The following is a 13,305-nucleotide window of genomic DNA, read 5'->3' on the forward strand; positions in this document are numbered from 1 at the left end:
GACAGGGTTGGTAATGACAGTATGTTACTGAAACAGGATCTAGAAAAGTTGAGCAGATGGGCTGAGAGGTGACAACTGAAGTTTAACCTTGACAAATGCAAAGTACTGCATATGGGTAGAAGTAACCCCAGAGAAACGTACCAACTGTGTGGTACTACACTTAAGGTGGTAGAAAATGAAAAAGACCTGGGAGTAATTGTGCAGTCAGATATGAAATTTTCTAAGCAGTGCAGACAGGCAGCTAAAGTAGGTCATGGAGTATTGTCAATGATATACAGGAATTTTGCTAGTAGGGAAAAGGAGGTGATTATCTTTTTGTATATGGCAATGGTCGGGCCACGCCTTAAGTACTGCATAGATGGAGGCCTCATTTTCTGAAGAATGTTGAGTTGTTCAAGTGAGTACAAAGAAGGGCAACAAGATTGGTGAGGGGAACGAAGGGGTCCTCTTACCAAGAAAGGCATAAGTTCTGAAAATTACAGCGTCTGGAGACTAGGCACCAACGAGGTGATCTGATTGAGGTGTATAAGCCCTTGAATGGGTTGAGCACGCTGAATTATGATGGGATTCTTCCTTTGCGTTGATTGCTGGAACAGACTTCCATCTGTTGTTGTAGAAGTTGATAGCTTAAATAAATTAAAGGAACTGGACAAACATTTAGAGGGAATGGACGTCTGAAATGTTTTTGTTTTTTCTTCATTTTTGGCTGATGCTTCATAACCTTGCTTTCTTTCATCAGATGGCTCTGCTACCACTACGTGGATATGAATAATTAAACCAGTTTCCTTTGGGCCAGATCTGGTTCCAACTGACTTATATGTTCAGTTACCTAGTTTCGTTCTCGTGGAACTAATTTTAAAGATGGTGAACAGCTAAAAGCAGTTGTGGAAATCTGGGCTTTCACATTAAATACAAGTGTATTGAACTTCGAAGTGCATACCTTGATAAATAATTCCAACAAAAGATGGAATTTTGTGCTCCATCCTCAGAACTCTTTGAACTGTGTGCATTACAGCCATTATTATTAAGGAGATTTAAATAAACATTTTATCCATTACTGTATCCGAACAATGGAGTGGAGTTTAAAGTTAACTCAGAGACGAAGCAATTTCCACTCGGAGACCTCCAGCGATAATAAAGCGAAGCGAACATCCAAAGACCTCCGGAAACACGTAAATACCAACAAGAAAGAAAAAAAAAGGAGAGGGCATTGTTAATCGCCTCGAGTTTGACAATAACCCGGGAGCTCTTTGCTACGCCAACTAATTTGACTACGGTTTCCCACCCGTAATATCATCGCACATGTGCGCGTGTACCCCCAAAGGTCCTACGATCGTTTATCAACGAGGCAGCGCGCGTGCGGACAGCGAAGCCCGCACTTCCCCCATCCACCCGTGTGGCGAGAGGAGGATTGGGCGTTCCCTCAGGCAAAAGCGAACCAGAGAGCGAGCGACGGTAGCGCTTGGGGCGCATGTGATCAGTTCCATCTGGAACGATGTGAGAACCGCGCGCAGGTTCGGCCGAGTTTCCCGATTCTGCCCCTCCGCTTTCGTTTGTACACAGGTGAGCGGCGAAATCAAGGGGGATATCGTAATGGAGTGAAGTGGGTGGTGTGAAGGACAACTACCAGTGTCAGGGGTCACTTAATGGGGCCTTGAGGCAGACGGTGCGTCTATCGACTGACGGCTTCAAGGCCATGGGTACGACAGTCGGCTGCTATAACGGTGTGCTGATGTCTTACGGTTCGTATGGAGATCGGCGGATTTAATGGCAGAGGTAAGGTTCTTCGCGTTCTTAGATGTCATTACCTTCAATGCTCAGACACCTGTTAATGTGGGAGGGATGTTCTTAGGTTAAATGGATTCTGTACATCTTTCTTGCCAATCTTTCATTGGAAGGGATGTTCTGTTAGCAGAGAGCTGTTGGATCGTTAGATATGTGCTTGGTATGCATGTCTTCTGTTCCTCTCTCTCTCTATCGATCTACCCCTTTCTCTAATTGTCTATGGTACATGTATATTATCTTGCAAAACTATTGAAAAATTATGTAGATTAACGTATACTGAATAAAACATAAATATTACCAGTTGGAGACGTTCGTGGTCTGATTACAAAAGATTATGCAAGGCCATTTGTTTTGTTTGGAAAAATTCTTGCCACACCGTGTTCAATGATTCCACCATGTTTATATAAACATTGGAGGATATGCCTGTCCTCAACCGCCCTTGTTGTCAAAAATTTCATCCAGGAGCTTCAGGACAACTTCACCTCCTAGTGAATGCTCTAACCAATTCTCTAGATTTTTCTCTAAAAGAGTATTGGAAAATTTGAATCTTGCGAAACTCCAAATAAATGAAATAATAGAGCGAATAAAAATTCATCCTGTATATCCAAATGATGTTTTGTTTATTTATTTCATTCAATGTATTCCCTCAGTTTTGGAAACAAGTAGAAGTCGTTAACATTCAGTTTGGTTAACTGTGCTAGATTCTTAATAGTTCTGATGACAACTTTTGGTTGAGTTTCCGTGTTTTATGGACTTTTCTTGACTCCTTCAAAAGCCTATACGAAAGAAAGACATAAAAGGAGAAAAAGAATAAAAATTAAATTAGATGGATAGAAATTTCAAAATACCTGTGTTGTATGCAAAGGAGAATTTAAGGGTTTTCTATATTTCAAGATAATTGAACATTAGTTGTAATTGTAATTGAACATTAATTGAACAACAGTAATTGAACATTAATTGAACAACAGTAATTGAACATTAATTGAACAACAGTAATTGAACATTAATGACATTAGTGGAAGAAAGTGACTCCCAAGTCACTTTCTTCTCTCACCATCCCTGAAGTCTGTCTAGGTCACTCTGGAGAAGCTCTGCTTGGCCGTGATCATTAACTACTCTACCAATCTTTACATCATCTGAAATTTAACCCATCTATTGGATTCATGGAATACTGTTTCCATTAAATGTACAGCTTGGTCAGTATCCAAGGATGATATCCACAAGCTGATTAGTAGAATCTTCTCAATCCCAAGAGAATTTCTTCGTAGATTGCTGAAGGCATAGTCAACCAATTATTTCAAAATTCTTATCTTACTGTTTGGGTGTGAAATGACGATCCTCAGGTCTCAGTTTTTGTCTTTAAGAAAGTATCGGTGTGAACTGATACTTTTCTTGAGTTTTTTGAACTAGCAGACCAATCCAATTTATGAGTATTATTGATACACGGTTTAAAAAGTTGTAATATGTCTTCGTAGTCACTTGGAGCGTGCGAAGACATGCACCATTATAACTCCCAACACGGCAACGCTTCGTGTCACCATGCAATGATTGTGAATACGTGACTTGAAAGGAAACACATTGTAGTGGCCAGCACAGACACAACCTCAACCCAATTTAAAATCTTTTGAATGGATGGGAACTCAGAATTAGGGCAAAGCCAAGACGTTCCCCCTTTCTTTAATGGAGCTCTTGCATGCTTTAATGGAGTGTAGTGCCACCAGCTATCAGAAATTAGTTGAAAGTCTTCGATGCACAGAAACAGTCCATTAAAGGTAGTATCCATAAATGTGCAATGTAGTGGTATCCACAAATAGTGGCGTAATGATTGATTGGGAAAAACCCAAGCATCTGGAAGTAGTATCATGGGGAATGTTTTGTTGGTACGGACTGGGTCCATTGATACCGGTGAAAGGCCAATGTCATTCAGAGAGTTCTACTAAGTAAACTTAGTAGTAGTACTATACTTAGGAGTACTAATGCTTGGGCAAGCATGTCCAAGATCCTCTGCATTGACAAAAATGGAATCTTGGATCCATCATTTTCTGCTGGAATCTGGACATGCGTCAGTGCAATGGAAACATTCTAGTTCATCCCTAGCAAAGAAGTTGAAAGCTGTACTGACAGCATAGGTGATGTTTACTTGCTGGAACTGTCTGGTGGGGGGGGATTCCTCTTTGGCATTTTCAAAGGCCTGAAGGTACGGTAAATACTGAATGGTACTGTTCACTTCCAAGGGACCAAAATCTCAGCAATCGGCCTGAACTGTTGAGACGTGGAGTACTCTGCTATCGCATGAAAACCAAAACAAATTGTCATATTAGGACCACCAGAGAATATTTCTCATCTACCGTGTGTATTATGTCTGTAAATTGCTCTCTGGTCGGTTTGGCATGTTTTATGGACAAAAAAGCTGAATTTTTGGGGGTGGGGAAGCTGCCCTTGCTTAATACCAACTAAATGAGCCATTTAGTGAAAACGCCAATAAAAGTTCCTCCTCTTATCTACGGATTCCAATCCGAGCCTTTTCCACCCTGTGGCGAAGACTGTGATTATAATCACTATGCTGTTCGTGAAGACCATGGAAACATTATGCTGCATACCATAAGTGCAGCCCTCAGGGGTAACAGAGTTGATATAATCACCGTCCTCCCCACACCAGGTGGAAAAGACCCGAGTTCCAATCCCGTCAAGGATGTAAAGAATTTTATGCGCCTTTTTCATAAAGGGTTACTGGGTCTTAGACGAGGATAGCACGTTTTTTCATCCAGGAAACAAGCAAATCCATCACAGAAGACACGCAATTTACAGACATAATATGCTGAGACTTCACAGCCTCAGCTGCATTCATCCTTAAAACCACCATTACCTTTCAGTTTAATAATTCTGCTGATTCTGTTTTACAACTACCTTTGTAGTGTTCCTTTCCTGCTCTTTGGAAATACGTAGTCCTCAAAATCGTATGGAACCCAACAAACTTCTAAATTAATGGGAGTCTAAGTAACCAATGACGTTGCATTTTAAATTGGCGTGATCTTTAAACGACTCCTGGGTATTGTAATTGGAAAAACATGCTAATCAAATCCTTTCTGAACTGAAAATTTCTCAGAACAATCCAAAATCGTGATTTTTCAAACTAAAATTCTTCTTGACAGATACATCTAGAGGTTATTGTGATTGATCACTTCTCTTTTACTGAACACATACGAAATATTACACAAAAAGTCCAGATTTTTACTGCCATACCGCTCTGCATATTTCACTAGAACTGGGGATTATCAAGACCCTTCGGATGATTTACAAATCAGTCATATTCCAGTGACTATCTTTTCTGTTAGCCTACTTAATTGGATTTTGGACTTGGTAAGAGAAATTTTCAGTTGATTATAGTGGTTTAAGAAATGTGTTCTGAAAGGAGTTCATTAGCATGCTTTTACAGTTCTAATAGCATTGAGTCGTTCAATGATCTTTGCTAGTAGAGTCAAAGAAGTGATTATCCCATTGTATAAGGCAATGGTATGGCTGCATCTCGAATACTGTATACAGGTTTGGAAACTTCATTTTAGTAAAGATATAGAACTGTCGAAAAGGGTGCAGAGACTACCAACAAGATTAGTTAGGGCCACAAAGGTATATTCTTACCAAAACAGACTGGAGTTCTGTTAATTGAATTGCAATTTTTGGAAAACTGGCCTCTGTCCAAAGATTAAAGAATATGGTAAATAATTTACTGACTACCTAATAGAATTATTAGCTACATAAGCGCGAGTAGATTTTCTCCTGGACTGCTGTCATTCTTATTGACAAGACATGGTTGGCTAAATGCGAAATTAATCTTTCAACGTAAACTTTCTAATTCTGTTTCTTTCTTTAGTGGCGATCTGGAAACTTCGTATTCTCTTCTCTACCCGTTGCATGTTGATCCCCGTCAACCATTTGTCACTTATCACTAACTTTTCTCCTGGAACGGAAACTCAAGTACCATCTTCTGCCATGAAAACTTTAGTGCCCTTCAAATTTTTGCCAATCCAGTCTTGAAAATCACTGCTCGTCAACGCCATTGAGAACCTCTCTTCTGGTTTTCAAAACCAAACTGTATTTCATCAAATTATGAACTTTTCTCTTGCTATTTCTTCAGCAGCCGAGCACCTGCTTGAGTCTTCTTTTATCTGGAGTTCTTCTTCAACTGCTCTGAGTTCCTGGGGATCCTTTTCCAATTTTGTGGAACTTCGTTACTCCACTTTCAATTGGATAAAACAAGGACAAGATGTTGTGTTGTTCTCGTTTCATTCAGCAAAATCTGGTTCATCTCGGACTGAACTCGGGTTGAACAACTGTATAAATGTTTTTGGAGTAAATATTGAAAAATAAATGCTACGTTTAAGCTAGGTTCTTGCTTCCTTTTTTTAACCTTATTTTGTGACACATTGAGTTCCCAGTTTATTAAGCAATTGTGCCTAATAAATTGGGAACCGAATTAATTCTTTTCGATGATATCTTCTAAAAAGACATCGAACGAAGTTGTCAAGAATCCTGGCTCTTACTGCTGTAGACATACGATTTCTGTAAAATACGAAATGTATAAAAATAAAACAGATGTATTGATCAGAATGTTCCACCAGCCTTCCTATGTGCCAACGCTATGGATAAACTCGCCTAAAATCATCCAGTGAAGAGCATAATCTCCAGTTACAGATTATGCTTGTTACTGGACCAGTCTGTATCGACTCTAAGAGGATCTCGTGTGTTATAACTCTGTTTCCTTGACGCGGTAAAAATCGTCAGAAATATTTTTGAAATTTGGCAGAGAACCTGTTGAAATTGTACCTGTAGATTTTTGAGAAGAGACACTCTTTATCTAAACCTCTACTAAGGCGGTTCAGAACCGTTTCAATCAATTATTATTTCCACTTCTTTTGGACACAGATATATTCATTGGTCAAAAAATTAGAAAGTTTTATTGAGTGAAGGAGAGGCATTTTTTGTCCAAATTACAGCTGGTACGCGTCTCGGCATGGAGTCCATTAGGTGGGAGTCAAAGGAAATCTAGCTCCACTTTTAATCATCTTTAATCATTCGAGGCACATTACCATGTGCCTCGAACTATACAGATAGAATGTTTGTATAATGGGTAGTTGCCTTGTCGTCTTGAATGTATCCATCGCAATCTGAGTAAAATGAAGCATTGCAGAGTGAAGTTTCTCCAATACCATAGCGATATTCATTGAAGGTACAGCTTCTGACTGTATGAGCGGACTCAGTACTCACCAATCGAACATACCCATACCATGATACCACTCCAGCCGCTTGAGTGGTGGACACGAGACAGTCTAAATGCATGGCTTCACGAGCTCACGTCCACTTTCACTGTGGCATTGGTCTAAAAGGTGTAAATCGAGACTCGTCAGACCACGTGATCTTTTTTCAGGTGAAACAGTAGAAATACGACACCTTACCAAAAGTAGGGTTGCGTATTTCTATTATTTGAATCAAAGTGTGTTGATCAACCTTGTCCTTCGGCCGTTTTTTTTTTTTCTTAATGGCTTCAATGGATGCAAATGGGTTCCTTTACGTACACTTTTCAGTTTAGGGAAGAGAAAAAAGTCCCAAGGGACTAGGCCTGAAGAGCAGGGTGCACCTTTACACACACAGGGATTTGTCTTTTGGATAGAAACTGACGAATGGAGACGCGTTTTGTGCTAGTGCATTCTCGTGATGGAATCGTTTGTCTAAGATATTTTAAGTTAAAATTTGTAAGATAAATGTCCTTACCCGGTCCATATTTTCATCAGTTTTCATGGATACCTGACTGCCTGGTTGTTCTTCGTCTCCAACATTCTTTCTTCCTTCTAAAAATCTTTTAATGCCATTCTACCAGAATCAATTGATTAGTGTAATCAGGAGACAAAACATTGTCTCCCTGTTTGCTTCCAGTTGTAGAGGCGTTGACTCAGAAGTCATTCAAGTGAGATCTGAGGTTGGAGACGGAGTTTTCCTGCTGAGGTCCTGGATGTGTTATGAAAAAAATCGTATTTTAAACCTCTTTTGACGGTTCTCGATTGAAGATTATCGACTAACTTCACAGATTCTGACTCAACTAATAATACACAGGGAATTGTGTTTTCAGTTAGCTGGATAAAAGGGGGATAAAAGTGCCATAAGTCGTAATCAGCGAGTGGCTGCTCTTCATTTGCTGTCTTCTAGAAACAAGCAACCTCGAACAGGTTCTTTGGAAAATTGAGGCATATCTTATAGTTCTGCAAAAATAATAAATCTAAATTATTACCTGATAACTGCGAAATAGAAGACTTTCTATGATCATTGGTTGTTGTAAGGTTTTGGGAGAATCAGCAACTCAGACCATGTAATACGTCTGAATTGCGTGTGTTCTGTGGTCGATTTGCTGTTTGCTGAAACCGACTAACTCAGTCACATTGTGAAAAAGACCCATAAAAATTCTTCGCATCAATGATGGGATTCAAATTCAGGTCTTTTCCAACCGGTGCGGGAGGACAATGATTATACCAACTGCTCTACCCACGAGAGCTTCTAGGATGGACTAGCATATAAAGGACTTTATGGCTTGAGAGCTCAGAAAAGTGGTAACTCGATAAGTATATTTTAAAAAATCGATCTTTGAGGACCACAAAATCCACAGAGTAAGAGAAAAACCATGCAGTCCTCATCCGAGACCGAATAACCCAAACAAGTTGTGAAAGAAAGCCCATAAAATTACTAGGTTATTGACAGGATTCGAATTCAGACCTTTTACACCCGGTGTGGAAGACCTTGGTTATAACTACTGGGTTACTAGGGCTTTGTGGGAAGACTGAGGTAAGAGTCTATTACAAGTACATAAGATATCTTAGAGGTCTACTAACAAGTGATAGAAGAAGTGGTCAGGAAATTAAAAGAATGGAAGCTTTTCAGATGTGGAAGACGCTTGAAAGGATAAAATGAATAGAAGGAGGTATTAATACAATCATTTCTACGATGGAGGTCATAGTAAACTCTCTCAGAATCCTGTCTGTAATTAAAGACATAAGAAAACTCTGATAATTAGGAAACATTGTAATTTAGTTTAACTGAAATACTTGATCTAATACTGATAGTTTTAGCTAAGAATTACTGCGAATTAGGAGTATTGATCGATCCAATTCTCTTAAGGGAATTAAGGATTGGAAAGTTAGGAAATACTACAGTTAGAAAGTTGATAAGGCACGCTAATTAACTTAGAGATGTTATCATTATTAGCTGATTTTAAAGATTCAAATGAGTTCCTTTTCTCTTAGCGAATTCTGAATTATTCATGTTAGCGCATCCAGAAATTTCAATTAAATTGCTTGACTCAGAAAGAGGGCATTGGGAAATTTATATAAGATGTTTTAACCTGAGATTTCTTTGCTGTATTCACTAAACCGTTGCTGAACTTTTTAGACTCTTTGATAGTTTCTAGTCTCCTGGAACACCTTCCACAATTTTTGTAAATGTCCTCCAATATTTTCTACCATTTGGTCTTAAAAGTGGTGGCTAGTCCAGCTCTGTATTTTCACACTCAATAATTCAATTCATCCCAGAGGTTCTCTGTAGGATTGAGGTCAGGGTTCTGGGTCGGCCAATCCAACTTTTTGACACACAGGTCCTCAAATCGTCGGTCATAATGCGAGCAGTACGACATGGAGTATTGTCCTGCTGTACAGATATGGGCATGCCACGATGTCCCGCAACAATGTATGTAACCCATTACTGTCCAGTACCTCTAGACAGACCTCAGCATTGTCCAAAACAATGAATAGTCTCAAGCCTTAGAAAACAGCCACAGACCATCACGCTCCTCCGCCAAAGTTCATTCTCGGGATGATAGAATCGGGTAGATAACTTTCTTCGAGCATCCACCACACCCAGACTCTACCGTTATACTGGAAAACTGTGTACTGCGACTCATCCCCTCAAAACACCGCTTACCATTAGCCTACAGTCCAAAGACGGTGTCTGGCATTAGTTGGGGTGATCAGTGGCTTGGAGATTCTTGCATGACAGTGGTAACCGATATCAAGTAGCGTCCTACGCACTGTACTGATGCTGACACATGTCTGAATCATCTCACTGAGGTCCTATGCATGCGTCGACCTGGAGCTTGAGTGGAAGATCTATGGAATCCGTTAATTCCATAGATCGCGGCATCTTGCATTTCTAATTGTGCTCCTGGTTCCTCGAGGGCCCATGAGGATATTTATAGTGGTGTCTGACCCGTGGTGCTGGGTGGGAAGTGACCAAGTATCAACGGAGCGGTGTCTGATATTAATGGTAGGGCAGTGTATATACAGCAGAAGTATCCAGTGTGAATCCGCGAATAATAAGATGTATTATTTAGAAGAATGGGAAGATAATCTCTTTCTGATAATTTAATTTTTTAAGTGAAAACCCTCTCAAATTTTAAGTAAACTTCTTAAATATTTCTTTTCTTGCAAACTTAAAACTATTCCAATGTTCACTACGAGGGGATACTTACCTGACCATGTAAACAACGAGATGTTGACTAGTCCGCTACCCTTGGGATAGGATTTAATTGACGTTTCCCTGGAGGGTGTTAGGAAAACAGAGGCGAAAGAGGTTAGCCATGTTCCTTACGTATTGCTCTCTCTCTCTTGAACTTTTGTCTTGTTCCATTAGCCTTGCTATTTCCCCTTCGCAACCACCCTGAGTAAATTAGCTATAACAGGCACTACACAGTTTTCCTTTTCGCAATGTCTTGTACAAACTGAAGTGTAAATTATTTCCTGCGTGTCCTTGTCTTAATTAACAAGAAAGCAGTCTTTTAATAGGAGTGATTGATTCCTCCAGTGGAGAATAATTTTAAACTAAACATGGTCTCTTCATTTGGTGATGAGAAAACAATGCGTCTTTAAAATTTCCTTATGATGAAATAATAACTCGGAATAATTCTCAGGGGAACTCCTCCTACTCCCTCCACCTGAAGCTAGCTAACTACAGCCTCGATAGATAAAAGCCTTTAGAAATTCCTGCAGTCCACGTGGGACTTAAACTCAACTTCTCGAAACGAATGACGAGTGACAAAACCACTGTATCATCATGGAGGAGTTGATGGGAAATGGACTTTGTTGTAGTATGTCAATTAGAGTGCGCAAGCCAGTTAAATATATAGGCCTGTAATCTATCCATCTCCCGAGGGCAGTAATACAATCGTTGAGCAAAGATACAGTGGTGACCAAAATATAATGCAAGTTACAACCGTTCTGTATTTTGAAATGCAGGTATCCAAATACTTTTGGCAATGTAGTGTATTTCCATTTTTAAAAATTTTCTCTCTTCAATGGTAGAAAATTCAGTAAAGATTTTAACCCTTTAACTAATCATTAAACTAGTTCATAATATCAGTCCTTTTAAAATCATTTACCAACCTCTGCATCCGCCATTACAGACAGATATCGGTGGAACAAAATCCTCCATTAATGGACTTATTTACCTTACAAAAAATTCCATCCACTGCTCTCAGAGATTTGTAAACAAGGCATCCAATTTTGTGATGTCAATGGCAGATCTGTTTTCTTCTACGCAAACCACATTGCTACATCGACGAGTATCTAAGTAACCGGAAATTACATTGGTGTGCTTGCAGGAAACACAGGGATGCTTCTAACGACAAGAAATATGTGGTCCAGTAATCTTTGTAGCTACAGAAACAGGGGTTAGTGGATAGGGAGCAGGTCAGCTGTAGAGATGGTACAGTGGATTCTTTTTCTTTTAAGAATGAAAGAAAAGACATCAGAGAGGTAGACATTAATTTTAAAAATAATCCAAACTATCAGTCCTATTGTGTTATAATCCTATTAACCATAAGTGCCTCTGGAGAATGTATACTAGCTTATCAAAAATATGCAGACAACGCTCCCAATAAAGATTCGGACCTGAATCTGAATGTGGTCCAATAAAGCGCCAAAAAAGCTATCAGGCATCAGTATCTCTTGTAGTCCAATATTCTGGAAGATGATTGAGATATGGAGAATTGGGAAGACACGGTAGATGTTGGAAATATTGGGAATGTTCCTCGAGCCATTCAGATACGATTTTTGAAAGGCGAATAGTTGCCTTGTCGTTTCGGAAAAATCAATCTCAATACGGGTAGAAGTGATGCATCGCAGGTTGAAACTGAAGATGATACGAGAATAAGATATTTATTGGAGGTAAGCTGACCTTCTGACGGTATGAGCAGACCCAATCCGTACTGGAAGAACATACCGGTTACCACGATACCACCTCCAGTCGCTTGAATGGCGGACACGAGACAGAAGACTGGATGCATAGCTTAATGAGTTCATTCTACACTTTCATCCAACCACTGGTGGAAAAAAAGTATAAATTGAGACTCGTCACACCACATGATCTTTTTCCACTGTTCAACAGGTCAATCTTGTCGTTAGCGGCACCAAACTGGATTCAAATCTAAAGAATTAAGCTGCCAGGGTAGGTATAAATCTTGGGAATGTTTCTCGAACCATTGAACACAATTGTTGCACAGTAGATAGTTTCTTGCAAGGTCGATTTTTTCATGATCATAACACCATGCGTTGTCGTCTTGAAAGAATCCATCGCATTTTCGGGTCCAGTTGTTCGAATACGACGGAAATATATTCATTGGAGGTAACAGAGTGAACTTAATCTGTACCAACACAATGTACCCCAATACCACAATGCTATGTCCAGCAGCTTGAGTGGTGGACGTGAGATAGTCTGGATGAATGGTTTCATATGGTTCAAGTCACACTTTACCCTACCATTGGCGCAAATGAGTGAAAATCGGGACTTGTCAGACCGCATGAATTTTTTCCACTGCTCCAAAGTCCAGTCTTGGCGTTGTCGGGATCAATCCACTGGATTGGAGGCAAAGAAAAAGAAACAATATTCAATTCAGTCAACACATGGTGCAAAAAAAGTGAGATTGGTTGGAAGGAAAGATGTTGACAGTATATAAGAAAAGTTTCTTTTATCTAAAGGGTTGTTTACTGTTCATTTTAAATTTCAACTAATCCGATAGAATTAGAGAGCCTATGAAAATTTAAGGAACCGTTGGATAAGTATTTGAATGAACTCAGGTGAAGAGATTTTCTTTAATTTTTTGAAGGTTGGTACAAAGAAGACAGGCTTATTTTCTAAATATATCTGGCTTCTTTCCTTCATTCTATCTTCATCAGTTCTAATATAAATAAACAACAAAATTTCTTCAGACTTGTGTACGCATCTTCTAAAAAAACAGAATTTTCGATCAAATTAAGTTACAGTTTCTTAGATATTTTTCTAATGTCAAAAGTTTGAAGAAACTTGTTTAGGTAAAAAAAATTACCGATATGTCTTTTAGGTGGGACTAATGAAGACATGAAGTGTCTTTTGGTTGGGTAAATTATACGCTTTCTTAAGAAGTTAATTTGGTTAGGGATGCTGAGACCTCAAACTTAAGATGGGAGGGGGAAACAAGTGTATTGATGTCTTTGTCTGCCACTCTAG

The 13,305-nt window shown here is 39.3% G+C and overlaps 1 protein-coding gene across 2 annotated transcripts in view; it reads left to right on the plus strand.

Annotated features, from left to right (window-relative positions):
• LOC150085001 (muscarinic acetylcholine receptor DM1-like) overlaps positions 1 to 13,305 on the plus strand; it is a 181,659-nt gene that overhangs the window by 49,410 nt on the left and 118,944 nt on the right. Inside the window, exon 1 of one of the 2 annotated variants that reach the window (XM_090375707.1) lies at positions 1,496 to 1,776. The exons of the other annotated variant lie outside the window; for it this stretch is intronic. Coding sequence (XP_090231833.1) covers positions 1,768 to 1,776 — 9 coding nt within the window. The 5' untranslated portion in view covers positions 1,496 to 1,767. Of the gene's footprint in view, positions 1 to 1,495; positions 1,777 to 13,305 lie in introns of those variants that run through there. 2 annotated transcript variants of the gene reach the window in all.

The sequence above is a fragment of the Mastigoproctus giganteus genome, chromosome 6, assembly GCF_048544385.1.
Source record: "Mastigoproctus giganteus isolate SK-2022 chromosome 6, ASM4854438v1, whole genome shotgun sequence".
Lineage (NCBI taxonomy): Eukaryota > Metazoa > Arthropoda > Arachnida > Uropygi > Thelyphonidae > Mastigoproctus > Mastigoproctus giganteus.